General features: G+C 58.1%; 1 protein-coding gene across 21 annotated transcripts in view; it reads left to right on the top strand.

The window, feature by feature from the left end:
* CACNA1C (calcium voltage-gated channel subunit alpha1 C) overlaps positions 1 to 24,411 on the top strand; it is a 469,600-nt gene that overhangs the window by 308,017 nt on the left and 137,172 nt on the right. For 17 of the 21 annotated variants that reach the window (XM_067755986.1, XM_067755985.1, XM_067755974.1 and 14 more), the window contains exons 6-8: positions 3,652 to 3,810; positions 10,347 to 10,543; positions 19,292 to 19,395. In XM_067755986.1, coding sequence (XP_067612087.1) covers positions 3,652 to 3,810; positions 10,347 to 10,543; positions 19,292 to 19,395 — 460 coding nt within the window. Of the gene's footprint in view, positions 1 to 3,651; positions 3,811 to 10,346; positions 10,544 to 18,926; positions 19,031 to 19,291; positions 19,396 to 24,411 lie in introns of all 21 variants that reach the window. The other 4 variants (XM_067755984.1, XM_067755975.1, XM_067755994.1 and 1 more) reach the window with 2 other exon arrangements.

Below are 24,411 nucleotides of genomic sequence, written 5' to 3'. Positions count from 1 at the left end.
TGAGAGACCGGATTTCCAGAACGACATCTTCCAGCATTGTTCTCGCACGAAATACCCTGTCCTGTTGTCCCCGTAAGTCCACGTGTGTTTGTCTGGTCTCACGTCCTGATTTAGGGCCCGGAACACAGGCTCACCGTGGGTGTGGCCCTTAGTGATCTCGTGTCCATGGGCCACCTTCCCGCAGCTGCTCTACCAGGCTGGCCTGGCCCCAGGGCTCCCGCGGGGACCCCGTCCCCGGCCCGTCAGAGGAGAGCACTTGGGTGCAGAGAAGTCGCTGTGTTTTCTGAGTGGAATGGGAACAGAAGGAGATGTTTCGGGGGCAGCTGTGAGCCCGCCCGAGGAGGAGCCATTGAGACGCAGGCCTTGAGAGCCAGTTACGTGCGGGGGGGCTCTGGGGTGCCGACCCGGGCCGGCAGTGAGGATGGCGGCCAGGGCCTCGGAGGCCGCGGGGCGCCCCCTGGCAGCAGGACGAGCCCCCCGCCTGCCCAGCAGATGTCGTGATCATGTGCCACTGCTTCACAGATGCAGATCGTGGAGGCCGAGAGCCCCGGGCCAGGGCCCACGGGAGGCGTTTAGCCCAGTCGTGCAGCCCCGGGCCTGGAGTCAGGCCAGCACCAAGCCCTGTGCCCACCCCTGCCAGCAGCTGTGACGCCATGGGCAGGCCCCTTAACCTCTCTAGAACTCGCGCTTCTCCTCCGTAAATACCGTTAATGACAGTACCTACTTCCCCAGGTTGTGCTAGGGGAATTGGGGTCATCCACCTGCCCCAATAAGTCTTCATTACAGGTCGATGAGGGCTGGGGGCTTCGGTGCTCCGAGGCTGTCCTTCACCCACTGGCTGAATCCCCACCAAGGCTCCTCCTCCAAGAGCTTATTCAGTCGCTGCTCTCATCCCTCTGAGGACGGGGAGCTCACTACCTCTCGGAGCACCCTGCTCCACCTTAGGTCTGTTTCTTGGACAGTCTTTGTGTTGAACCTAAATCTTCCTGATTGGTCCTGGCTCCATCCCCATAGTTACGCTGACTTCTGCCAGCTCTTCTTCCCCAGAACAGCAGGTTAAATCCTGTGAAGGTCGTTGACAGCCCCCTCCGTGCCTGTGCCCTTCCTGCTCCGCGAGTCGGCCTTTTCCCGACGACACACCTCGGCGTCTCCTGAAGATCCTTGAATGGAGTGGTTTCCTGAGGGCAGCCGGCACGCAGTCCCTGCCGTGGGCCACGGACGAGAGGACGCGAGGCCGGGGCCGTGCGTCAGGCAGGGAACACGTCCACTGGGGGAACAGCCTGTGCTGACGCGAGGAGGCCTGTGGCCAAAGAAGCTGGGGGCTCGGTTGTGGCTGGAGAGTGAGGCGTGAGCCGGAGTCAGGGGCCGTCAGGCTGGATGCGGAGGCGGGTGACGGCATCGGAGGAGGACTCGCGCCAAGGACGTGACACTCTCTGCTTGAGCATCCCGACGGCGGCACGAACACCAGACGGCAGAGAGACCAGCTCACCGAGTAGCCGGCCCCAGGGGCCAAAGTGTCCAAAATACACCCTGAGAGGCTCACAGCGGTCCCCTCTGGGCGGTGGGACGACGGACGAGTTCTTCTTGTTCCTGCTCCCCTGTGTTTTCTAATCTCTCTATAATAAGCATTTCTCCTGTGTAATGAGCATGTATTATTTACATAGTAAACGGTATTTATACTTGTGTAAAACACTTCAAAAGCAAATTGGCAGGACTTGGTAACAGTGGGAGGAAGGAGCCTGGGGGCCCAGATCGGGCCTTGGTGCTCAGGGGCGTGGTGAGGCCACCAACCCCAGGGGATGGCAGGGAGCAGAGCGTCCGGCGGCCACTCTGACGGCCCCCAGTGGTGGACAGAAGCACGGGCTGCTTCGACTTCCTCTGGGCCTCTCCGCAGCCCGGCCTGCAGGCCTGGGAAAGTCGCCTGTCTGTTTGCAGAGCTGCCTCAGCGATAAAACAGCCAGAAGGGCCCACAGTCTCCACGTTCACAAAACTCAGCCTGACGTGGGAGCCGGGTATAAATGTTGGAAAGCCACTTAATGAACATGTAATGCCAAAGGGAGACTCACGCTCCAAAGCAGAGGAACTGGTTCTAAGAAGACATGTAAGAAAGGAGACGTCTCTGCTCTGGGAGCTTGGGGAAGGGTCCCCGGAGGAGGGATGCTTGGGCTGAGAGCAGAAGGGAACGTTAATTACGGAAACGTGTTCCAGGCCGAGGGAACAGCGCCGACGATGGCCCCGCGTCGAAGGATGGCACGTTTGAGTCTGAAAGAAACGCTGTTTGACCAGGAGTCCAGAGAGCGAGGGCCGGGGGCACAGGGTGGACCCACGCCCAGGGCCTTATAGGGCAGGAGGAGGTCTCCCCATCCCGTGCCCCCCCATTCTCTGCCACGTGGCACTGAAGGCCTGGTCGCGTTCCCCTCGTGGTCTGGGCAGCCGGATCCGGGGACCTCCGTCTCCCCCCATGAGCAGCGCCCCAGCAGACACCCCAAAAGTCGCTGTGCGGCTGGGTTGTAGCTTCCTCCGTGGCTCCGCACCCGTCACCAGATGTGTGTACAACCTGCTAGTTAACCGAGTCATTTGGGTCTGAAGCATCTTGTTCTACTGGGAGGCGGCACGGCCCTCGCATTAATTCACAGGTGAAATTATTCTAGCTTTTCTCTTATTTGGTTTCCTCTCCCCGGCTCAGCTTAATGGCTGGGGCGAGTTCTCCGAATTGGACTTGTGAACCCCACTCCTCCAGGTCACAAAGGCCCGGGGACTGCCTCGCGGCCTGGGGACAGGGTGCCCAGCCCTCACTAGCCAGCGCCGAGGGCGGTGGGTGAGCAGGGGTGACGCTCGCAGTGCGGGAGAGGTGGAAGGGTGTCCGTGGCTGCTGGGTGAGTGAGAGACACAGAAGGTGGCCCGCGGGGGTGACTCGGAGGAGGAGGTCCTGCTGTGCTGTGTCTGAGGCAGGCCCCTGCTGTGGGGAGGGGAGCCCGACGCCCCCCCACTTCCCTCCTGGGGCGTGGAGGCAGCGCCCACCCGTTGACGGACAGCTTTCTGGGGCCTGGGGTAGACCTGGGGGCTTGAGGGTACCTACCATTACGATGACCATGTGCAGCATCTCGTTTAAACAGGCGACATTCTGGGTTGCTATTTATGGTTCAGCTTGTAACTGAGGGGTCCTTCTCCCCATAAGACAGTGGTGTAAGTCTGCAGACCCTTGGGGTGTGCAGACAGGACCCACTGCGAAAGAGTGTTTCTTATTTACCCTTTTCTTTCCCTGAAGGGATCTGGGTACTTGAAAAACAATTTATTGTAGTAATAGATGCAAGCCAGAATGTCCCATTTGACCGCTTGTAAGTGCACAGTTCAGCGGCACGAAGCCAACGTCACCACCGTCCGTCTCTAGGACTGTTTCCACCTTCCCCAACTGAAATGCCCTTAGAAGGACAGCATCTCCCTGTCCTTCCGTCTGGAGGTGGCTCCCGGGGAGGTCTGGGGTCAGGCCCACCTGGATCCAGCTCCCCCGGGGTGTCACTCTGACCGAGTAACCTGGTGCCTCGGTTTCCTTACCGGCAACTGGGGTGCGGGCCCGTCGGCGGGGAGCGGGTCACGGCAGACGGCTGAGTTCCAGTAGCGGTGGGCGCAGAGTCCGCTTTGCCGTTGCAGGTCTCCAGGTGGTCCTGAACTCCATCATCAAGGCCATGGTGCCCCTGCTGCACATCGCCCTGCTCGTGCTCTTCGTCATTATCATCTACGCCATCATCGGGCTGGAGCTCTTCATGGGGAAGATGCACAAGACCTGCTACAACCAGGAGGGCATCGCAGGTAAGGGGAGCGCCGTCCACCCCGGCCAGCGGGGGGACCCTGCCGTCGAGCGCCTGCGTTTCCACGGCCAGGAGAGCCAGAGATTGTATTTTTTTTCTCTCGGTTCTAATTTTTGTTTTTACTAAAATGAGTCTGTGTTAAAATAGCGAAACACGAGTGTTGTCCGGCACTGCTAAGCATTCTTTAAACGAGGCGCCTAGCCAACATTGAATATTTTAAGAATCGGAGCTAACCTGGGGACTGTATGTCTCTGCCCCCTTGTCCCCCGTGTAGCTTGTCACCAAAGTGCCCTCGGGGGGAGGCCTCGCCCTCAGCTGCTGGCTCTCCCGTCACAGCCCTGGGTCGTCCGTCTGGGTGTCTCTGCCTCCCGTCCGGGGCCCCCAGTCCAGGAGGGGAGGACGGCCAGCAGGAAAACTCCTTTTCCTCCAGGAGGTGTGTCTGTACCTCGGGCATCCGCCGGCCCGTCCTCTCTGACACACTCTCTCTGCGTCCCTTCCGTAAATCAGCGCATTCAACGAGCCGTGCTACTCGCTGGGCTCTCGCCGGTAGGACTGGACTTGGGGCTTGACCGACATGCGACAAACTGCTGTCTTCAGCTACCGAAGTCTCAGCTGGACCTTTAAGAAAACATTTAAACAGAGATCAACATGGCTTTTAAACGAAGTAGTTTAACACAAAAACTTGTTTAAAAAAAAAATACCCCCGCACGGGGTTAGCCACGTTCGACTTACGTGACTTTTTTCCAAACAACAAGATCTTTCATCCTAGTTTCTGGCACCTTAGGGCACAGAGGGGAGCATCTCTCTGAAGCATTGCGAGACCTTCTTTCCCCTTCGCGTCCACGGCTTCACACTCCCGCTCAGCCCAGGCAGTAGATTAAACTGGACCCCCTCCCTGGGAGTGGGGAGAGCGTCCACACGGGAGGCAGTGAAGTGGATGAATCATGATCGGAAACCAAATGGATCCCCGGATCTGAGTGACCTGGACGAACTGGCCAGGTGTTTGCATGTGGCCACAGCCAAAACAGAAACCCAGAACTATAAACCTATAGTCACAGACTCGCGCAACTGTTTCTACTTCTTTGATGGCAAGTCTAAGAGGAGACCGTTTCTTCACTGTAGGGAGAATTTCTTGGGTCATATTATATAAAATAAACTGTCACGTTAAAAAAAGGAACTGTTTTAAAATTGAAGGAATTAGATCTCGACTTTAGTTAAAATTCTAAGATTTCCAGCCTTGCTTAAAGAAATACCCAATAATGCAACGAATAACATTCTCCCCTTTAATTCAGATCCTTCCTTTTGTTGGGCTCGACCTGTAGCTGCCCAGAAACAGTAAACTTGTGTTAATTGTGTGCCTTCCTTAGAGCTCGTGCTAAGACCTGCTTCAGAGCCACCACAGAACGTCTAAAATTTATGCCGTTGTATTGAAATGGCCAACGACCCGTTTGACCCAGACTCCTCGGGCCGGTGCGAGGATGCCGAGTCCGAAAGGCCCCATCAGCCGGGCGATGGGCGGTGCGGTGGCTCTCACCTGCGCACCAAGGTGTGGTGGGGAGATGCGGTGAGACTCTGTGCTGAGTGGCCGCGCCTCCACGCGTCTGTCCTCGCTGAGCGGGAGCTGCTCCCACACCACCCCGTCTCTGCCATCCGACGGGGAAGCAGTCAAGGTGGCTCTTCCGCGGTCGGCAGGATCCTACGGGGGCTGTGCCCGCACCACCTGGAAGTCTCTGACTTTGTGGTCCTGCCTTCAGTGGCCTCAAACAGCCAGAAAACGGTGGGCGTGATGGACAGGGTGAGGGACTCCTCTGTGCCAGACGGGGGTGGCTGGAGGAAAGGCTGCCGCAGGCCTGCCGACACCTTCCGCGACCTCCGTGCTCTCAAGAGACAGAGCAGAACTGGCCTGGCCGAGTGGATGGCCAATCTGGGAACACGCTACTGTCCATCCCTGAGGGTGAGCAGACCAGGAAACGCAACTGAGACACCTCCTGATTCCTCCCGGAAAAAGCCCGGGCTATTTATGTGATGGGTTCACCTCCCCCCGACCCCACCCCACCAGGTTCGGAAGAGAATTGGCCCGCATCGTGGAAACACCATCGCCCGGGGAGACAGGGTGCCCGAGGGCAGACCCCGGGGAGCACTCCCGAGAGAGGAGCCCCGTCAGCCCCGCGGGAAGGGTGCCCAGGACACGCTGCAGAGGCCATTCCGCCCAGCACCCTGCATTCAGGCGCTCACTCACTGCCTGCATCTGAACCACGTCTGATGGCCGTCCAGGGACCCTCTCGTGTCATGGGGGCCCCTTCCATCTACACACTGATCAACGCTGACAAAGAGGGATGTGTACAGGAATCGGACGCACTCAGCACAGCCGGAGCGTATCTTTGAAACCACTCCCCACGCGTTCTGGAGACGTTTGCATCACCTTTGGAATGGGTGTCTTTTTTTAATTTTAGACTTTGGAGTGAATTCCTCTATTTTTCTGCAAACTTAGATTATGCAAAAGCGCTTGTGAGTCCTCGTCTTGGTTTTTTTATGGAATTTACGTCAGATTATTTTTACACTTTGGGATTATTTTGTGAACTTGTAGATTTTAGGGTACCTTGGATTTTGAGCCATGCTCCCTATCAAATCCATACCAGAAAGCACTGGAGCTGCCGGTGTACCCTTGTTCTGCCTCCAGGCTGCCCCTTCCAGCCCCTGCAGATGTGGTCTCAGGAGAGGAGATCTCCCCCGATCCCGGAGGCATCTGCAAGGCGCCTCCCTTGTTCCTCAACAGATACATCACCATATGTCCGTCCTTTTTGTTTCTGGCCGTCCCATCTGTTTGGTCGCAGTCCGAGCCAGGTCACTCTGCATAGCTCTCCCAAGCACAGTAATTACCCCTGAGACTGGCAGAGAATTGGTTGGCTGAAACCCAGAAGTGAAATCACTTTCAGTCTATTCACTCCTTAAAGTTGGGGCCTAAAAAAGTAATTGGTTTTGTCTTTGGTGATTTCTTCCTGGAGGCCCTCGCTGGCGCTCTCCCAGATTTCGTGCTCTTGTTGGGCATTAACTGCACTTCCAAGCTCTCTCCTCCTCTGTACCTCCATTCTTTTACCACAAACTTAATTTGGACTTTCCAGAATGACCCCACCTCTCTTCATTTCTGCTTTAAAACGGGGAGCCCGTATGGCTTTGGCTGTTTCTCCAACGTCGTGTTCCCATTTTCCTCTCTGGGAATTCATGGCTCTGCTGAGAATCCAGCACGTCTTCACGTTCAAGCTAATTTCCCCCCACCCTCAAGTGCATGTCGCCGGGACCCACTGATTCATGCGTGCTCACATGTGTTGGGTGTTCCCTTTAGTGCTTTTTATAGATACCTATTTTTACCAGATAATTATTGCCCCTTAATTGTTCTCAAATCTTCTTTTTACTGTTGTTCAAGACAGATTTAAAATAGCAGAGTGGCACTTGATCCTGTAGACCATCTTTCTGAACCTCATCCTCTCTCTTTTATTAACGAGATCACGTCCCCTGGACGCCGTTTTCTTCTCAACATACATTTGTAAAGCCCTCAAATACGTTTCCCTTCCTTGAGGACACTGAGGACTCCGTTTGGCAGCCTTCGCCTTTTCCTCGCTTCTGCCTGTGTTCAGGAATTGAGGCGCAGGGAAACTATCAGACTGGCAGCCACAGTGCAGGGACTAGCAGCACCTTTGTTGCACTAGAAGGCAAGGCCGGAGAAGAAGAAACACAAGCTTCCCTCTATTTTGTTCACCTTCTCTTCTGTCTCATCTTTCATCATCCCAGCACTTTTGTCACAGTGACTGAACACATCATTCTAGAAAGCGGGTCACTAGGCAAGTGAGACCCAGCAGAATTTAGGACCTGTTCGGTTCTTGGCTTTCCAGTCCACCTACTCTCAGTTTTTAAGTGCTTGTTTTCCACTTTCTTATGTATTGTTAGGTCTGAGATTCACTCTTCAGGTTCCATCCTTTTATAGCCTCCCATTCCTTAACCTCACATCCAAATCTCCTAAGATTTCAAAAGTCACAAAAAACTATGACTGGAGTTCCATTACGTGAATGGAGGCCTCCTGGGGGTTAGACCCCAGAGCAGGAAATGATGGGGACACTGTTGTCCCCCGTACAGTTCAGGGACCAGGGAGCGCCTTGGTCATCACACAGGCACACAACCGAAAGCACCGGGCCAGGAACAAGCCAGAAGCCGAGCTGCTCACAGTGGCCCCGCCTGGAAGCAGGCCAGCTGTCCATCAGCGGGCGAGCAGGTAAACGCACAGCAATGTGTACGGCCGTGCAAAGGAACAGATCTCGAAACACGATGCTACGTGAAAAAAGCCACCTCGTGTGTGATTCTGTCGATATGAGATTCCTAGGCAGGCAGATCTGTAGACAGACAGCAGGTGTGGCTGCCAGGGCTGGATGGGAGAAGGGCCTCGGGAATCTGGGGCGACGGAAGCGTTTCCAAATGCATTGTGGCAATGGCTGGAGAACTCTATAAATTTACTAAAAACAACTGAGCTGTCCGTGTTCGCTGATGAATTGTACGGCATGTAAATTATATTTCGGTGAAGCTGTTGAAAAGAGAGAGAGGGACTTCCCTGGTGGCGCACTGGTTAGGAATCCGCCTGCCAGTGCAGGGGACACGGGTTCGAGCCCTGGTCCGGGAAGATCCCACATGCCGCGGAGCAACTAAGCCCGTGGGCCACAACTACTGAGCCTGCGCTCTAGAGCCCACGAGCCACAACTACTGAGCCCGTGTGCCACAACTACTGAGCCCGGGCACCACAACTACTGACCCCATGCTCCTGTGCTCCACAACAAGAGAAGCCACCGCAATGAGAAGCCCGCGCACCGCAACGAAGAGTAGCCCCCGCTCGCCGCAACTAGAGAAAGCCCGCGCACAGCAACAACAACCCAACACAGCCAAAAATATATAAATAAAATTAATTTATTTTAAAAAAAAGAAGCAAGAGGGAAGAGATATGGGAACATATGTATAACTGATTCACTTTGTTATAAAGCAGAAACGAACACACCATTGTAAAGCAATTATACTCCAATAAAGATGTAGGGAAAATTAATTAATTTTAAAAAAGAAAAAAAGAGAGAGAGAAAGGGAAAAGCCAAGAGGACACAAGTCAGCATGTGTCTCCAACCACTCAGCTCAGTCCCCCTCCCTAAGAGTCACCCCTTGGTTAAGGATTAATATTCCTCTGCTGCCTTCCTCCTGAACAGCTGCGATGTGAAGCCACAAACTGAGAAACAGCCCAGGAGCCCACAGTCTCTGTACAGAGGTCCTCGCCCCGTGACTGCTTGGGTACGTTTGAAGCCAGAGAGGACCCTGGTGGCCTGGAATCCCCAAACGAGGGGCGACAAACAAATTCTCTCTCGAGGGCACGTCTTCACTGAAGTCGGAGGCGGTCATCTGTTTGTTAGAACCGGGGTCCATTCTGTTTACTACTGTTTCTTCCTACAAGCATAAGACGATGTCCTTAATTTCACAAACTTCAGTGAATTCCACATTGTTACCTCCCGCAGCTGGGACCAGGACTCAGTATTTTACCAAAATGGAAATTCTTAACTCAGCCAAGTCTTAGTTCAATTTACCAGTGATCTCTGCACGACAAATACCTTAACTCACTAACTTCCTAGCAGCTATTCCTGGCCCGAGCACAGCCTGCGGCCATGGGGTATGTTATGCTGTTTCTTGAAAAAGCCGAGAGCGGTCCACACCTGGGGAGCGCCCTCCCCGTCACCCACGCCGCTCTGTCCTGATTAGAGGTCAAGACAGGTCTTCTCTTCTGAAAGGTCCTAATGCTGGAGAAAAGGGCGGTCCACAAGTTTGCACGCAACACGCACAAAATACCGCAGTGGCGTTTGTGCTTAGAGGCTGGGATAAAGCTCTGCAGTGGGTACTTTTCCCACCGTCAGAATTTATTTTCCTTCCTTCATCAAGAAGGCGTCCACTGCAAAGTGACTTGCATCCCTGGTAAAGCATCACGTAATATGTCACGGACCCATGTGGAGTCAGAAAATATCACTGGGCGGGATCTCTGGCCAATTACGTGAAAGAACCTTCCAATCAACAATGCCCTCGCCCAGACTCTGGCATTCCAGCGGAAGTTTCTACAGATACTTAACCACCAAAAAAAGAAGACGAGGACTCACTACCACGTTCCAGGATGTTTTACTCAGAGTGGTTGCATCGTAGTTATGTTTTCATTGCCCATTTGACAGCCAACAGCCCTCCTGTCTTTGAGATCAATGACTGAGGTTAAAAAACAGTTTTACAACAAGTAGCTGAAAGCGCTGACCTTCTAAGTTGATGACCGCACACAATGAATACCTCGTGCCTTGTGTCGTTCACTTCGTGTTTGGGGCATTGATGTAACTCTGTTCTGCATTGTTGCCGCTGGGTCGTTTGCCGTCCCACCAGCCTCGCCCATCACTTTGCTCTCTAACTTCTCTCTTCTTTCTCTGCCCGTCCCTCTCCCCCCACCCCCTGCTTCCTTCTCTTCTCCCCCGGCCATTTGAGATGTCCCAGCAGAAGACGACCCCTCCCCCTGTGCCCTGGAGACGGGCCACGGCCGGCAGTGCCAGAATGGCACGGTGTGCAAGCCGGGCTGGGATGGGCCCAAGCACGGCATCACCAACTTCGACAACTTTGCCTTCGCCATGCTGACCGTGTTCCAGTGCATCACCATGGAGGGCTGGACCGACGTCCTCTACTGGGTACGTGCTGGGAACGGGCGGGGGCGGGGAGCCCGCAGACTGCCGGCTTCTCCTTGACGTCCACCTTCTCCGTCTTCCCGTGATGTGGTCACACGCACACCGGGGTGGGACGGCCGATGAGGGCCTTCGATTTCTTCTAGGTCTTGCCTGAGAAACAAAGCCTGAGACTCTCACCCTAAGGAGTCTCTCTCTGCCCACCAGCCCAAGACAAGTGTCACCTTTCCTTTGTCCTCCATAGTGAGAAACGCTGGCTCGCAGCCCCGTGGGGACACGGCCGGTCCCGACCACAGGGTCCTCAGCTCCTGCTCCCTTGTAGGGCTCCTGTTCCCATCCGTGTCCTGCCTCTGCCCCCCAGAGAGAGCCGAAGGGCACAGAGTTCAATTTCTAGGGCTAAAGAGAAAACCCAGGCCTGGTCTTCTAAGAAACCACTTTTATTGAATCGTGTGGCATCGTGGCATGCTATCATGTTTCTATTTCCCATGTTAATCTTACCTCGTTATATCAGAATAGTCCATCAGACAAATGCATTGCCATCCTTTTCACTGCTGACAAAGCGCTCCGCTGGTTATGCGATGCTTATTCAGAAATGCCACTTCTCGAGGGCCAGCCACTCAGCAGCAAGTCTCCTTTCACCTTAAAGATGCTCCTTTTATCATCCAGCAGCCAGCACTGCTTTGCCAGGTGTTCACGCAGCCTCTGCCCCGTAAGCACACACGTCATACTTGGTCCTTCTCCATTCTGGCAGTCAAGTCCAGTGTTTGTAAAAACTCCAGAAAATGTAATCCTTTGTAGTATCTCCTGCTTCCACGTGAGAACTGACTTGCTAGAGCCCGGTGCTGTGCTCCAGCATTTGGGTGGAAAACGCTTGTTGCCAGGCTTGAAAATACCATCGCACCCAGAGCTTTGCAAGCAGTCGGATGGATTTGGCTGTCCTGGAAACGGTCTCAGAGGCTGCTTGGGAGGGAGGGGGTTGTGGATGTCTTCCCAGCAAGCCGAGCTGCCAGACTGGGAAGAACAGTGCCAGGAGAGGTATGGACCTCCTCCCGGACCGGGGGAGTCCTGGAACGGCTCGGAGATGCTTTGCGCGTTCTGGGCATTGAAGCTTCTAAATTGTTTTTCAACAATTCAAAAGCCCTCTTCTCCCAGTTTCTGGGGTAGGGTCGGCAGGCTGAGACCCAGCGCTGCCGTGAAATGTGTACGTCTCCGTGCAGGACCAGCTGAAACTCGCCCTCGTGCCTTGTGCCCCGCAGACAGTATTGAGCATTCCTTGCTTGCCGGGGGTGCCCAGTCCTCGGGACTCAGACACAGTAACATCCAGCTCAGTGTAGGCAAGCTGACTAGCCCTAAACTGAACAACGCAGTGCCGCTAGAGCCCCAGAGAGCGGCCACACTGTGACACTTTGCAAAAAGGCAAAGTGTCTAATCACTCCTCCCTCAAACTGAGGTGGAACACTGGAGCCCATCTCCCAGGCTCATCCTCAATGAGAACTTGGTTTTGAATAATCTGTGAGAAAAGGGGCATTGAGCTTACTCTACCTGGGCAAATTTAATTTCGTTCAGTAAAGCAGATCGAATTCAAAAGCGGCCCTAACGGGTCCTTCTATCTTGGGTGAGTCCCTCTGGCCAGCCAAGGACAGAGACATCCTTCTGCAAACGGACAGCATAGAACACATGACTGTGTGGAACTGGGCTTTGGAGTCTCATCACATGAGCTTCAAACCCGCGCCTCAAGTTGCTATGGAAACGCCTCCCATAGCATCCAGTTGAGGGCAGGGTGGCAGTGGGTGGGTGGGTGTGGGGCTAGGGGAATAGGTATAATTTACTTTGCTGCTGTCCCTGGTGTATTTTTGGGATCCTCCTTCATCCCTCCCTCCCTCTCCCCCCACCAGCCAGATGTGACCCAAGGAGGCGCTGTCACGGTGACAGCCAGCATGGGGGCTGCGAAGGAGCACGCGTGGCAACCAGCAATTTTCAGCAGCTGTGTTGTGCTTTTCCCCCTGCGGGTGGTGGGTGGGTGACGAGCTTGGGCCGGGAGCAGGGAGTGTCTGAGGTGGCGGGCAGTCCCAGGCCCAGGGGACAGCCTCGCCCTGACCTTCCCTAAATGGCCGAGCCGTGTGCGCGTGTGTGTATGTGTGGGCACACACGTGTTCACGCATGCGCACCTACACACACACACACACACACACACACACACACACACACACACCCGACACTGAAACGGAGCGTCCTGGCGGGTGTTCTCGAGGAAAGCCCCGCCCAGCCCGCAGCGCCTGCCTGCATACTGTTCTGCCGGCTCCCACTTCTCTCGCCTCTCCTCCTCCTTCCTTCTTCCCTCCCCCTGCGCCTTCCTCGCCTTCAGGATTTCTCCTCCAAACCCCTAGACTCTCACACCTCCATGTGCTTTCGTGTAAAACACGGAACTTTCTACGCAGGGAGGGGCCCACGCTCCCCCCGTCCCCAGCCGTGGGACCAGAGAGTCCGGCCCCAGCACCTGCACCTGCAAAGGCTCCCGGGAGAGTCCAGCTAGAGCTCGAGTCCCCTGCAGCCTAACGTTCCCAATCGCACGGCGCTGCTTTGGTGCCACTGGCTTGAACCCGGCTAGGGAGACGGCTTCTGTGGAAGGTGGGCCCAGGGTCCTCCACTCGGAGGAACGCGTTCCCCCCCGAGTCCCGGGGGCAGGTCTGCAGGACGTGGGGACGGGCAGCCACGGCTCCAGGTGTCGCAGAGACTGGACCCACCGGCTGGATAGACATCCCTGGGGAGCTGACAGCCCACTGGAGCACCGAAGCGCTGAAGCTGGCTCGGGGTGGGGGGACGGTTGGCAGGCCCCCAGCTCCTCCTGGGGTGGCCTTGAGTGTGAATCCGTCAGCCCATCCCGCGCTCCCGACTTGGAAGGGTTCGTGGCCGGCCAGCACGACAAGCCTGGGCAGTAGTGCTTGGACGATCCCTCAGCTGCTCACACCGCCCGCTGGGACGGGCTCCCGGGCAGCCCTGCGCTTGCCTTCCCCATGGCCCGTCCCAGGAGTCTGCGGGTGACGGGGCGGGGGCACACGGGGATTTGGAGGCCAAGCCAGAGCGGGGCCTTGGGGGTGGGAGTCCCTTGGGAAATGGCTTCTGAAGCCAAAGCCTGTCCGCTTACTCTCAGAACGCCCACACCTCTTAAGAATAGTGGGGAAAGTGATGGAGTGGAAGGTGTGGGCTGCCTCTGGGAGCAGTTGTGAGAGAGGGAAGCCCCGTCGGACCGTCCCCCGGGGATGCCACGTCTCCAGGTCTCCTCTCGGTGTGTTTTGCCCCAGCCGGTGGCGTGTCACTCCAGGCTGCTTTCTTGTGTGTTTGGGGCTCGGGTTTCCTGAACCGAGACAATCTGTAGGTTCTCAGATGCGGCCCAAGAGCTGGGGTCCATGTGAACTCTGAGCACCCTCTCCACGTGTAGCCAGGTCACAGCAGCGTGCGCTGGGGTCTGCTCATCGCTGACTTCCCACCTGCCTCGGATGGCCCCTGCTCGTGGGGACAGCAGCGTGGCCCTGACCTGAGGGGAGGGCGGCCGGCAAGGGGGCTCCTACCGGGGGTTCAGGCACCCAGTGCTTTAGGAATCTCAGTGCCTCACCCACCGTCCATCAGGAGGATTCTGTTGACCTCTGCCCACGATGCCCTCTGACCTGGGGCCCCTGGGATGCTGTATCCCGTGTGGCACAGGGCAGCCCTCTGGCCTGCGTCCTGGGGTCACCTCCTCCACTGACACCCGGGCCCCCTCTTTCTGACACCTCCCGTTTGCCCCAGTTGGTCTCTCCATGACCAGCTCTTCCGCTTGTTTTTAAAAATTAGAAATTCAGCTTAAAACAAGATTAGGAAGAATACTTCATGAGAAATCATATAAAAGATGCATCTTCTGTCGTACCTGCCTTAGTTTGGTTCAGCAGGAGACCTGGGGAGTGAAAATCTAAGGTTTAAACCTTGCGCAAGTCAGTCGTCAGCTCCGCACTCGCCCGTGTGGGAGGACATTCCTTGTAAACACACGCGGGCACACACGCTCACACACACTCACACATACACACCACGGCCACTGATCTCCGGTCTCGGTGCTGCCGAAGTATCCCTCGTCTATGACGAAGGTCTTTGGCATCCAAGCAGAGATTCAGGTGCGTTAGCCTATTTTCTCCTGTTCCACCTGCACCTCTTCTCACTACAGATACGGGAAACGAGCCTCTGCAGGCAGCCAGCTAGCAGAGCTGGTGGGGCTGAGTTCTCCTGGGGACCTAATAGTCATTGGAAATGAAAACCCCTCCAATAACCCAAAGACAGCATCCTGGGCTCTTGAATGGGGATCAGGTAGAGCAGGTGTTAGGTCTCCTCAGGACCCCCTGGTCCTGAACCCTGAATCTGCCTGAGCTAGAGCGTTACCACTTAGCGCCCACAGCACTTTACACAGAGCATCTGTTACCTAAACAACAAACCCGTGGTTTATAAGCATTTGAAGAAGGGGAATTTGCATCTCTCAAAGCTATTATTTCTTTACTTACTAGGTTTAGTTTTATTCATTTCACTGGCACTAAGCAAGTCCTTACTCCTCGGTAATTCAATTGAACATTTCGTGAGCACTTACAAGGTCCCCAGGCCCGCGCTCGAGGAGTTTGGGTGTAATTGGAGAGGTGGGGACCCAGAGACACGTGGGTCCCACGCAGGGCTCGGCGAGAGCAGGGAGAGCTCGTCAGAGGAGATGGGGTGTCGCTGGACTTCAGCTGGGTGGGGGGCAGAAGAGAAGGAGAAGCCAGCTTTGTGCCAGTTTGGCTGGAGAGACGGTGCTTCGGGCTGCTAACAGACCCAGGAATCAGCCCGGCACCCCGTGGTCTCAGCACGTGCCGGAGGCCCACCCGCGACAACAGCGTCAGGGCACAGGCGTCCACAGGGCCTCCGCTCCTTGCGGGGTCCTGGCCGAGTCCGGGGGGAGCTGCCTTGTTGGCCTCCTTGGTGGTGGGCCTGCTGGTGTCTCCCACAAGATCCGGGCCTTCCTGCTGCCGTGAGCAGGGGCAGGAGGTGTCGGGCGAGACTGTTCGCCAACCTGTTGCTGTCCCTGCGACTGTGGGTGGACCCTATGTCGCGCAGGCAAGGTGACAAAGGTCAGGGGTTCATTGGGCCATCGCCCAGGGCACTGGCTTTCCGGACAGAGCAGATCCTGCCCCCTGAGCACAGTCCCCGTAACGCGCCGTGACTTCCATGGGCTGCACGTCCTGCCTTTGACGGCAGGTGACAGCCTCCCGCGCCCCTCAAACTGCTCAGCCTTTGGGGACCCGCAGTGCCCAGCCCTTAGAGGGGGAAGCACCAGACGTGAAAGCCCCCGGGAACCGGCCGGAATGGAGGGAGACCCCGAGGCAGTGGGGCCGGAGCCATCGTTCCTCCTGAATTTTCTTCTCGGGGAAACATGTATGTTGGATTTGGAGGCTCGAGGCTGTGGTCCCCTCTGGGAATTAGATGTGGGGGAGAGTAAGGCGTGTGTTCCAGCGAAGGCTGGGTCACCCTGTGAGGTGCTGGCCCGGGGGCCGAGGGGCTGCAGGTGGCAGGCCCTGGGGTGCCTCTCCGCGCCCCTTCCCCGTAGGGGCCTGAGAAACGTCTGGCTTCAGTGCTCTGAGAAGACCTGTCCTTTTTCACCTCTAAATAACAGAGTCAGCAATCTGGGTCATTTTTTTAAAATATGCCTTTATTGATGCTTCTCTTCTTAATAGCTCCATTCGGGCTGAGTGAAGCCATCCGTCTCCCCGCTCTGGCGCTGCCCTACTTCAGAGCCGCCCGCACATGCGCTGGTGCCCAGGCTGCCTGGGGCAGGGGGCCCAGAGCAAACGGGGTTGTGGAGGGAGGTAAAAGCCAGGGCCGGCAGGCCCAGAGGCCCCTCTGGCTGCTCATGGGCCGCAGGGCAGGGGTCCTAGGACCCCCAGGAGCTCATTCACCTCTCGTCTGTCCTCCACTCACCACCCTGCACCTGCAGCCCCCAAAGTTGACCCTCGGAGAGACCAGCCCACAGTCTCGGAGGAGACCAAAGAGTTGGACAAGGACAGGTGGAGGCCATGCGTCCCCTGGACGCGACCCTGGCTCTTCATGGGGTGTCCGCAGGTCCTGAGGTTATCTAGGGGTCACGAGGTTCCATGAGGCTGGCTGTGGGGTGGGTATCTGGGGGTCAGGAGGTCTGTAGCTCCATCCATTGGAGGTCCTAGTGCTGCTGGACGCCTCACCCCTTGCCTGTGGCCCAGAGGAAAGGACACTCAACTAAATAGGGGCCTAGGAAGCCTCTGAGGCTCATGGGTTCCTTGAGTCATCAGAGATGTGTGGCCTGGGGGACTGCACTTCCCATGAGCTTAAATGTTCACAAAATGTAGGGCACGAGGGGGCTTCCCTGGTGGCACAGTGGTTGAGAGTCCGCCTGCTGATGCGGGGGACATGGGTTCGTGCCCCGGTCCGGGAAGATCCCACATGCCGCGGAGCGGCTGTGCCCGTGAGCCACGGCCGCTGAGCCTGCGCATCCGGAGCCTGTGCTCCGCAACGGGAGAGGCCACAACGGTGAGAGGCCCGCATACCACAAAAAAAAAAAAAAAAAAAAACTGTGGGGCACAAGGAAGCAGCCGGGGAAGATCTCCCCCAAGGACGCTGCTGAGGCACCAGCCCTCCCTCCCCATCCCCGTCTGCCCGGCTCTGGGGCAGTTTCGCAAGGGTGGCCCTTGGCACTGGGAGCGAGCCCGTCTCTGGATGGCCCTGCGTGGGTTCATCTCTTGCCCTGCCCTCCTCTCGCCATCGTGCTGGGTGCTTCACGCTGCCGGCACCATCCCAACACCTGCCAGTTCCTGGAATCCCTTCCTGGGGCAGGACCACGCGGCCTCCAGGCGGCCTTACTGCCCCTGCCCTCCTCCCCCCAAGTGGCACCCCCGGGCTGCCTGATCCGGCCTCACCAGCCTCTGCAGCCTCTCCTGGAGGCCCGTGGCTGTGCACACGCACCCCTGCAGCCGCATTCGCCACCTGACGTCCACTGACCTGTCCCCCTACAGCAAGGGCCTCCCGTGGGTAGCGGGGCCGGCACAGAGGGGGCCCCTCCGTCCAGCCGGCTGGCCTCACTGAGCACCTGCCTCATACAAGGCCCTGTTCTGGGCACTTGGGGGCACAGGCTACACCCAACGCCCGTCCTCATGCCACTTGCACCCCAGCACGGAGGACAAACGATGCATAGTAGTGAGTAGATTATACACTTGGAAAGTGTACATGCTGCGTGGAAAACAGAGCGGCCGCGTGGCAGCGAGGATGTCCACAGACTCGCGTTACACTGGATTGAATTGTGACCTGGGAAAGTCGCGTGTTGGGAACCTTTTCCTTACGTGGCTCAAACCAGCGGCCCCGAGGGCGGGACAGAGCTGTGCTCTCTGCCCTGTGGTCACGCTGGCGAGCTGCCTCCAATGAGACAATGTAACCCCGGGTAAACGAGAGCAGGTTTGGAAAGGACGCGCGGGGGCAGCACCGAAAACCAATCAGTGCTTCTCAGGGCACGAGCCGCCCCGTGGACCTGCGTGCAGGGAATCAGCCTCTGTCGTGCCGTTGCCTCGGAGGCTGGGGGCCGTGGACCAGCGGCCCTCAAACCCCGGCTCGCATCAGACTCACTGCAGGGCTGGTGAGAACGTGGTCGCCGGGCGCCCCCCGTGTGGACGGAGGGCCCAGAGTGTGCAGTTCCAAACTCGTTCCCAGGTGCCCCGGTGAGGCCAGGGACAGCACCTTGAGAACCACGGGTGTAGGTCATTCGGGGAGCCTGTGCACTTAGGAATTTGGAAACTCGGGGGCGTCGACCTCCCACGGGGATCCACGGTCCCGTGAGTTGCAGGCACAGGAGCTGTCCCCTGAGTCCAGCCTGAACAGCCATCCTCCCCGGCCCGAGGCCTGTGGTGCCGATAAGACAGCACGGTCCACCCTAAACTCCAGGCGCAGGGGTCACCCCCTGGGAAGGCACCTCCCCACGTGTGCCCGAAGGTTCCAGCCCCCAGCTAGTCCCTGAGCGCTGAGGCCAGGGTGGCGGGCGCAGGGGCCACATAAACCCAACTGAGCGAAAACCATCTCGTAGGAAGAACCACTTTAGAGGTGACCCAGCTTCTTAGACAACCGAATAGATAACATCGGAGGAAAATTCTGTTCCAGAAAATAAAGGGTCAGAGAGCGCCGGGCGAGACTCCCCTGAGGCAGAGCCTGCCGAGGCCCTTCTTGCTTAGGTCAAGGTCACGGGGTGTTTGGGTCAAGGTGGTGCCCGGTGACAGTGATCTCCCACGCCAGCCTCTACTCACATCCTCCCTGCCTCCCTGCCCACTTGCTTTGACTCACTCCTGCTTCTCTCTTTCCTAACTATCCTTCGTCTTTCCAGATGCAGGACGCTATGGGCTACGAGTTACCCTGGGTGTATTTTGTCAGTCTGGTCATCTTTGGATCCTTTTTCGTTCTAAATCTGGTTCTTGGTGTGTTGAGCGGGTAAGCTGACCGTTTCTGTGTCCTCTTTACGGCGCAGCTGAGCAAGGCCCCAGGTCCCGCTGTATCCGTCACCAGGCCCAGGAGAAACAGAAAACGTCTCCGTTGAGCCAGGATGCTGGCCGTCAGCTGGGCGGGCCGTTTGGCCTCTGATGACCTAGAGGCCCCGGTCCCGGTGCTGCCCGGTCGGCGCCGGGCCCGGGGTGGGCAGGGCCGTGCTCGGCTGCTCTGGGAGCTGTACTAACTGTGATTCCGTTCTTCCAGGTCAATGATGCCGTGGGAAGGGACTGGCCCTGGATCTATTTTGTTACACTAATCATCATAGGGTCATTTTTTGTACTTAACTTGGTTCTCGGTGTCCTTAGCGGGTAAGCAGGACCAAACAAAAAGGTCTTGATTTTTCCATTTATTTCACTTACTCTTTCTGCTTTTCCTGGCTGTATTCTTTTTCTGACTCTGATGAACCTGGGACGTGGGGCCACCCCAGGAGCCTTGAAGTGAATGTCCTTGGCCTGGCTGGGCAGAGATCAGAGGCACAAGGCCGAGCCCACTGGTTTGGGCTGCAGTGAGAGGTACCCAAGCCCACCTGTCACCTGCCACCCGTGCACCCCTGGCTGTCCAGGAGGGCAGGATGCTTCTTCAGGAACCCCAGAGCAGCTGAGCCCCTTGGGTGGGAAGTGCTGGGCAGAGGAACTGGAGGAAGATTCGTGGGCCGTGGGCTTCTGGCCCGCGTGGCAGCCTCGCAGATGGGTACCTGCCCTATCTCTCCAGCCACAGTCCAGGGCAGGCTGGCGGTGAAGACGCAGGTCCCCTTTACCCAGTGTTGACTGGACCAGGGTACCAGGAGTTTGAGCTAAAATGCAAGTAAACAAAACAGACTGAAATGCTCATTCCCTTTGGCGCTCATCACAGACTGGGCCGTCCATCTCTGTATCCCTTCTCTGAAAGGAAGGGCGCTCAGCTGTTTGAAGCCATCGATCACTGGAGCACAGAGGAGATAGAATCCACTTTCTTTTAACTTTGTCTGCTTGGCTCCAAGTGCAAGGCCCGCCTAATTTCAGCCTTTGCTCGGATGAAGTTAAAACGTGGCTGAGGCAGCCCGTGGCTGGGGCCCGAGGAGCCCTGGGCGGCCACCTCTGCACCTCGGGCCCCCTGGACGCCTCTTCGGCCCACTCTCTTCTTCCCGAGCCCTCACCAGCCATGCAAGGCCATCGCCTGAAGGCTCCCAGGGACACTTTCTGCCTTCGCCACGTGGGGAGGGGCAGCTGCTTCACAGCCTTTCTTCCGTCTCTGCAGACGTGATGCTGGGGAGAGTCGGGCGAGGGAGGAAGATTTCCCACCCCTGCCTGCCGCAGGGAAGCTTTCCCACCCCCGCCTGCCGCAGCCCAAGGCCTCGCAGGAGCGTCGGGGTCAGTCCTGGGAGTGGCGGAGGGACAGAGTCCACCTCTGTCCTCGCCCCTCCCCACGGGGGTGCTGTCGGGGGCTACGTCACCCCGGGCCTTTGCCGCGAGCGGCTGCACAGGGACTGGCACCTTCCGTCAGGGTGACAGTGACACGCAGGCCGGCAGACGCCCCGGTCAGCTGCCTGGAGGGTGGAAGGGTTTCCAATTTTGTGTCCGACACAAGAAAATGCCCTGTTTATAAGGAGTCGTCAGGAAGAGCGTTGAAAAGTCAACCTCATCACCCACTCAAGGCAGAAATTTGGAGCTCCAGGCAGAAGGCTTTTAAGTGTCACCCATCTGACAAAACAGAGATCGTAAGCCCGACTCCTCGGTCGCCGGGATGGTAGAGTGAGGTGCCTTCCGTCGAGTCAGCACACAGCAGTGCTGTCCTCACTGGGATCGCTGCTTACTCGAAGGCTGTCAGAGCTGAGATTACTGAACAGGGCCACCACAGGTTAGACCTGCTCCACGCTCTGCTTCCAGACACGAGGGGAGGGAGCCTGAGACGCCGTGTGGCTTGTACGGGGTCCCCTCACTGGTCACTGTCAGCACGAGACACAGCCCAGCACCATCTTCCTGCCACTGCCCCACAAACGAACGTTGAACAAGCTGGACCTGTAACATGCCAGGGCTCTGAACCTTGAAAACAGTGGTTCCCCGTTCTCCCTGCAGAGACAAGGAGCGAGTCTGAGCGGTGAAGCCCCCCCAGCGGTCTGAGGTGGAGGCTGAGGCCTCGACCATGAAGGCCCCCTCGAGCAGAGGCTCTGCCTGGTCATCCTCGGCTCCCCCGGCGGGTCCAGGTGGGGGTGGATGGCGGCAGCGCTGGGGGCGGGCAGAGTGATCTTGAAGGGCCGGTCTTGGTTCAAGTGACAGCAGGTGTGTGGAGCCTGCGGGATTCCAGAAACCCCGTCTAGTCAGGGCCCGTGAGCCCAGCCCTTGCCCGGGGTCCCCGGGCCCCTCCTCACACCCGCTCCTGCCCCGTTCCTCCCCACGTTGCTGGGGAACATCTCCCAAGGCTCCTCCGGCCCCGGGCGCCCTCTGCCCAGCGTGAGCAGCTCCCCTTCCCGGCCTGTCCAGAGGGCTGGCCACGCGGTGAGAAGGCCCAGAGCCAGGCTGCCGTCGGCTGAGCACACGTGGTGCTCGCCATGTCTCGAGAAGTCCGGACTGCAGTGCGGTCGTTACCCTGGAGCACAGCCGTATGCCTACTCACCCGGCGGCCGGCCTTCCAGAAGCATTCGGAAACTTCTCAGCGCTCACGGAAGGCCCGTCTCAGGGTGGTGTCAGTGGTCAGCAGCTCGACGGCAGGCCCCGGGCTCTGCGCCTTCAGTGGATGCGCTCCTTTGCCGCCCACGACAGCCCCGCGCGCTGGGGCCACGCGGGTGTCACCTGCACAGAGGAGAAGAGTGAAGGTTACGTGCGGGAACTACCCCAGTTCTCACCGGTGCGGCCTGGAGGATCCGAGGTTCAACCCACGCAATGTGGACCCATGGCCTCTGTCCCCGTCCCCCAGGCTCCAACGTCCCCAAGCCCATTGGCCTGGTTAATCCTGTGTCCTCAGATGACAGCCAAGACCTGGGAGGAGACGGGCGGGAACCGCAGTAAGGACAGGGGGACCAGCCCAGGGGTCCCAGAGGAAGCTGGGGAGCCCCAGCCCTGAAGGCTGCGGACAGGTCCTGAGCTGGGGGCCAGCGGCCCTGCAGACATAACAGCCCTCGAGGGAGAACAGAGCTCCCCCAGCAGCACTGCAGTCTTGGAGCACTTGGAGCTGGGGGCCGACGCCCTGCGTCCGCCAGTTAAGGGTATTATCATCGTTTCAGAGCCCAGCACGGGAACTGTCCTCATGAACTGCACCCTGCTGTCACCGAGGAAGGGCTCAGGTGTGCTTGGGGTCGTCTGCCCAGGAAAGCAGGGAGAGCGACACTCTGCAAAGCCTCCATTTTAAAGGCGGAATTCGGAGATTTTGGTCATCAGAGGGACGGCCGTCCTTCGTCTGGAAACACATTCCTGCTGAGCCTGGAGGCGTCCGTGCAAATGTGCACCTCGTGGGTTTTTTCCAGGCGCTTCCACGGTCATCATCTCTTGACCCTCACGTGTCACAGGAATGATATTAGTCAGATAAGAACCAGACTGTATGACCTGCCCCTCCAGAGATCTCAGCCTCTAGCCATGAGAATTACAGTGACGGCAGCCACAAGATTCTGGAAGCTGCACTAGCAGGTGCCATTGCGTGAAAGTCCCTGGGCCCTCAACTCTGGTTACTGTTTGGTTTTAAGTGGTTGCAAACACAGAAGACGTGTGCCTTCAGGTGACAAGGGGCCCGGGACCTCTTAGAGGGTGGGCGCCCAGCTCTTGCCCCCCCGGGGGGATGGGGCAGAGGGCCTGAGGATGGGCATTTTACAACCTGAAAGCACCCCTGACCACGGGCCACAGTTAAGACGCTACATCCAGGTCCCGAGGAAGCGGAAGTGCCCGGGCACACTGCCTCGTGGCTGGAGCAGGGGAGACGCGCGTGATTCCTGGAAGCCTCGCTCCACGGAGTGCCCACCAGCCCCGGGTTCGGGAACACTGGCCTCCGCCCTCAGGGGATGTGGGGTTGAGTTCCTGCGAGGCTCTGGACACAGCGCTGCCATCAGTACACAAGCTGTCGTGTGTGTGCATCTGTGTGAAGTCGCCTCGTTCAAGGCACCGTGTTGATCTGTTCGCACCGAGCTCTCAACCCACAGCCCATAACTCAGGCCTGGATTCCGCTTGTCAGACACACGGACTTGCCCCGTGAGGCACCTCCCAGTCCTCGTGCCCTTAGGGTCACAGACAGCACGGCAGCTCCATGCTCGGGGGACGTTTTAATCAGAAAAATCACCATCGGAAAGCACAAAATGCGGAAATGGGCTGTAAAAAGGCTCTTATTCACAGTATGAGCTGCACCACCAAGGAGGCGAGCGGCCGCTCGTCCAACCTCAGCCGGCAACGTGACCCCAGGTCCCGCCTTTCTGCGCATCCGCGGCGACCGCGAGGGCTCGCGGTGTGGATGGCGTGACGAGAAGTCCTAGCGGGAAGGCGGGTCTGCAGACACGGAGTCCGCGGGTGATGAGGACCAGCCGCACCGGTCACCGCGGGGCCTGGAGCCCGGCCGCTGCGTCGACGGACCCTTCGCGCAGCTGCCCCCTGCGAGCTGTGCAAGTGCGCGCCCGGCCCGGGCTCTCCGCCGCGCTTGTCCTGTCGGCCGTTGCGTGCACAGGACGTGCTCCCGCCTTCGCGCAGACCCGCCGCGACTGACCGGGCAGCCGGCTCCAGCCCCTGGGCCCAGGCCGCGTGGGACATCCAGCGAGGAGACGAAGAGAGCGGGGCGCTGCCGCCCTGCACGTCCCTGCTGCGTGGAGCCTGGAGAGGGAGCCCCTCACCTCCTCCCGGCCCGGGCCAGGCTGTGCCCATACTCCGCGGGTTCCTGGCTCTGCTGCCTCTCGGAGCCCCTCGCACCCCAGGAAACCTCATTTCCTCTTCTCCCGGATGTCTGTCTGTTCCTAGAAGTCGTGGGCCTCGGTTCTGCAGAGCAGATGCTGTGACGCATGGCTGGGCCAGCTTTCCCGGCTCTGGCCTGATCCCAGCTCCAGGAGAAGCACGGCCTCTTAGCTCTTCAGTCACCCTTCCACCCAAACCGCTGCACGAGGCATGGAGCTCTCAAGTGTGTGGGGGCGGAAGGGCAGTTGGGGGGGGTGCCTGGAGCTGCAGTCTGGGGGCTGCAGGGGGGCCCCGCTGCATGAAGTGACTCTCCGGGTGGCGAACCGCAGCCCCGGGAGGAGTGGCGGGTGCGGAGAGCTGGGGACTCTCTCCGGGCCCATCCGCCATGGAGGCAAGGCCTCCATCCACACTGTCAGCTGTCAGTGCAGCCCCTTTGCCCTGGGAAGGAGGGGACGGTGCCGCCAGCTGCCAGGAAGCCCAAGA

This window comes from Pseudorca crassidens, chromosome 11 (genome assembly GCF_039906515.1).
Source record: "Pseudorca crassidens isolate mPseCra1 chromosome 11, mPseCra1.hap1, whole genome shotgun sequence".
NCBI classification, from domain to species: domain Eukaryota; kingdom Metazoa; phylum Chordata; class Mammalia; order Artiodactyla; family Delphinidae; genus Pseudorca; species Pseudorca crassidens.
The sequence above is the reverse complement of the archived record's forward strand: the minus strand, read 5'-3'. Positions and strand labels throughout refer to the sequence as shown.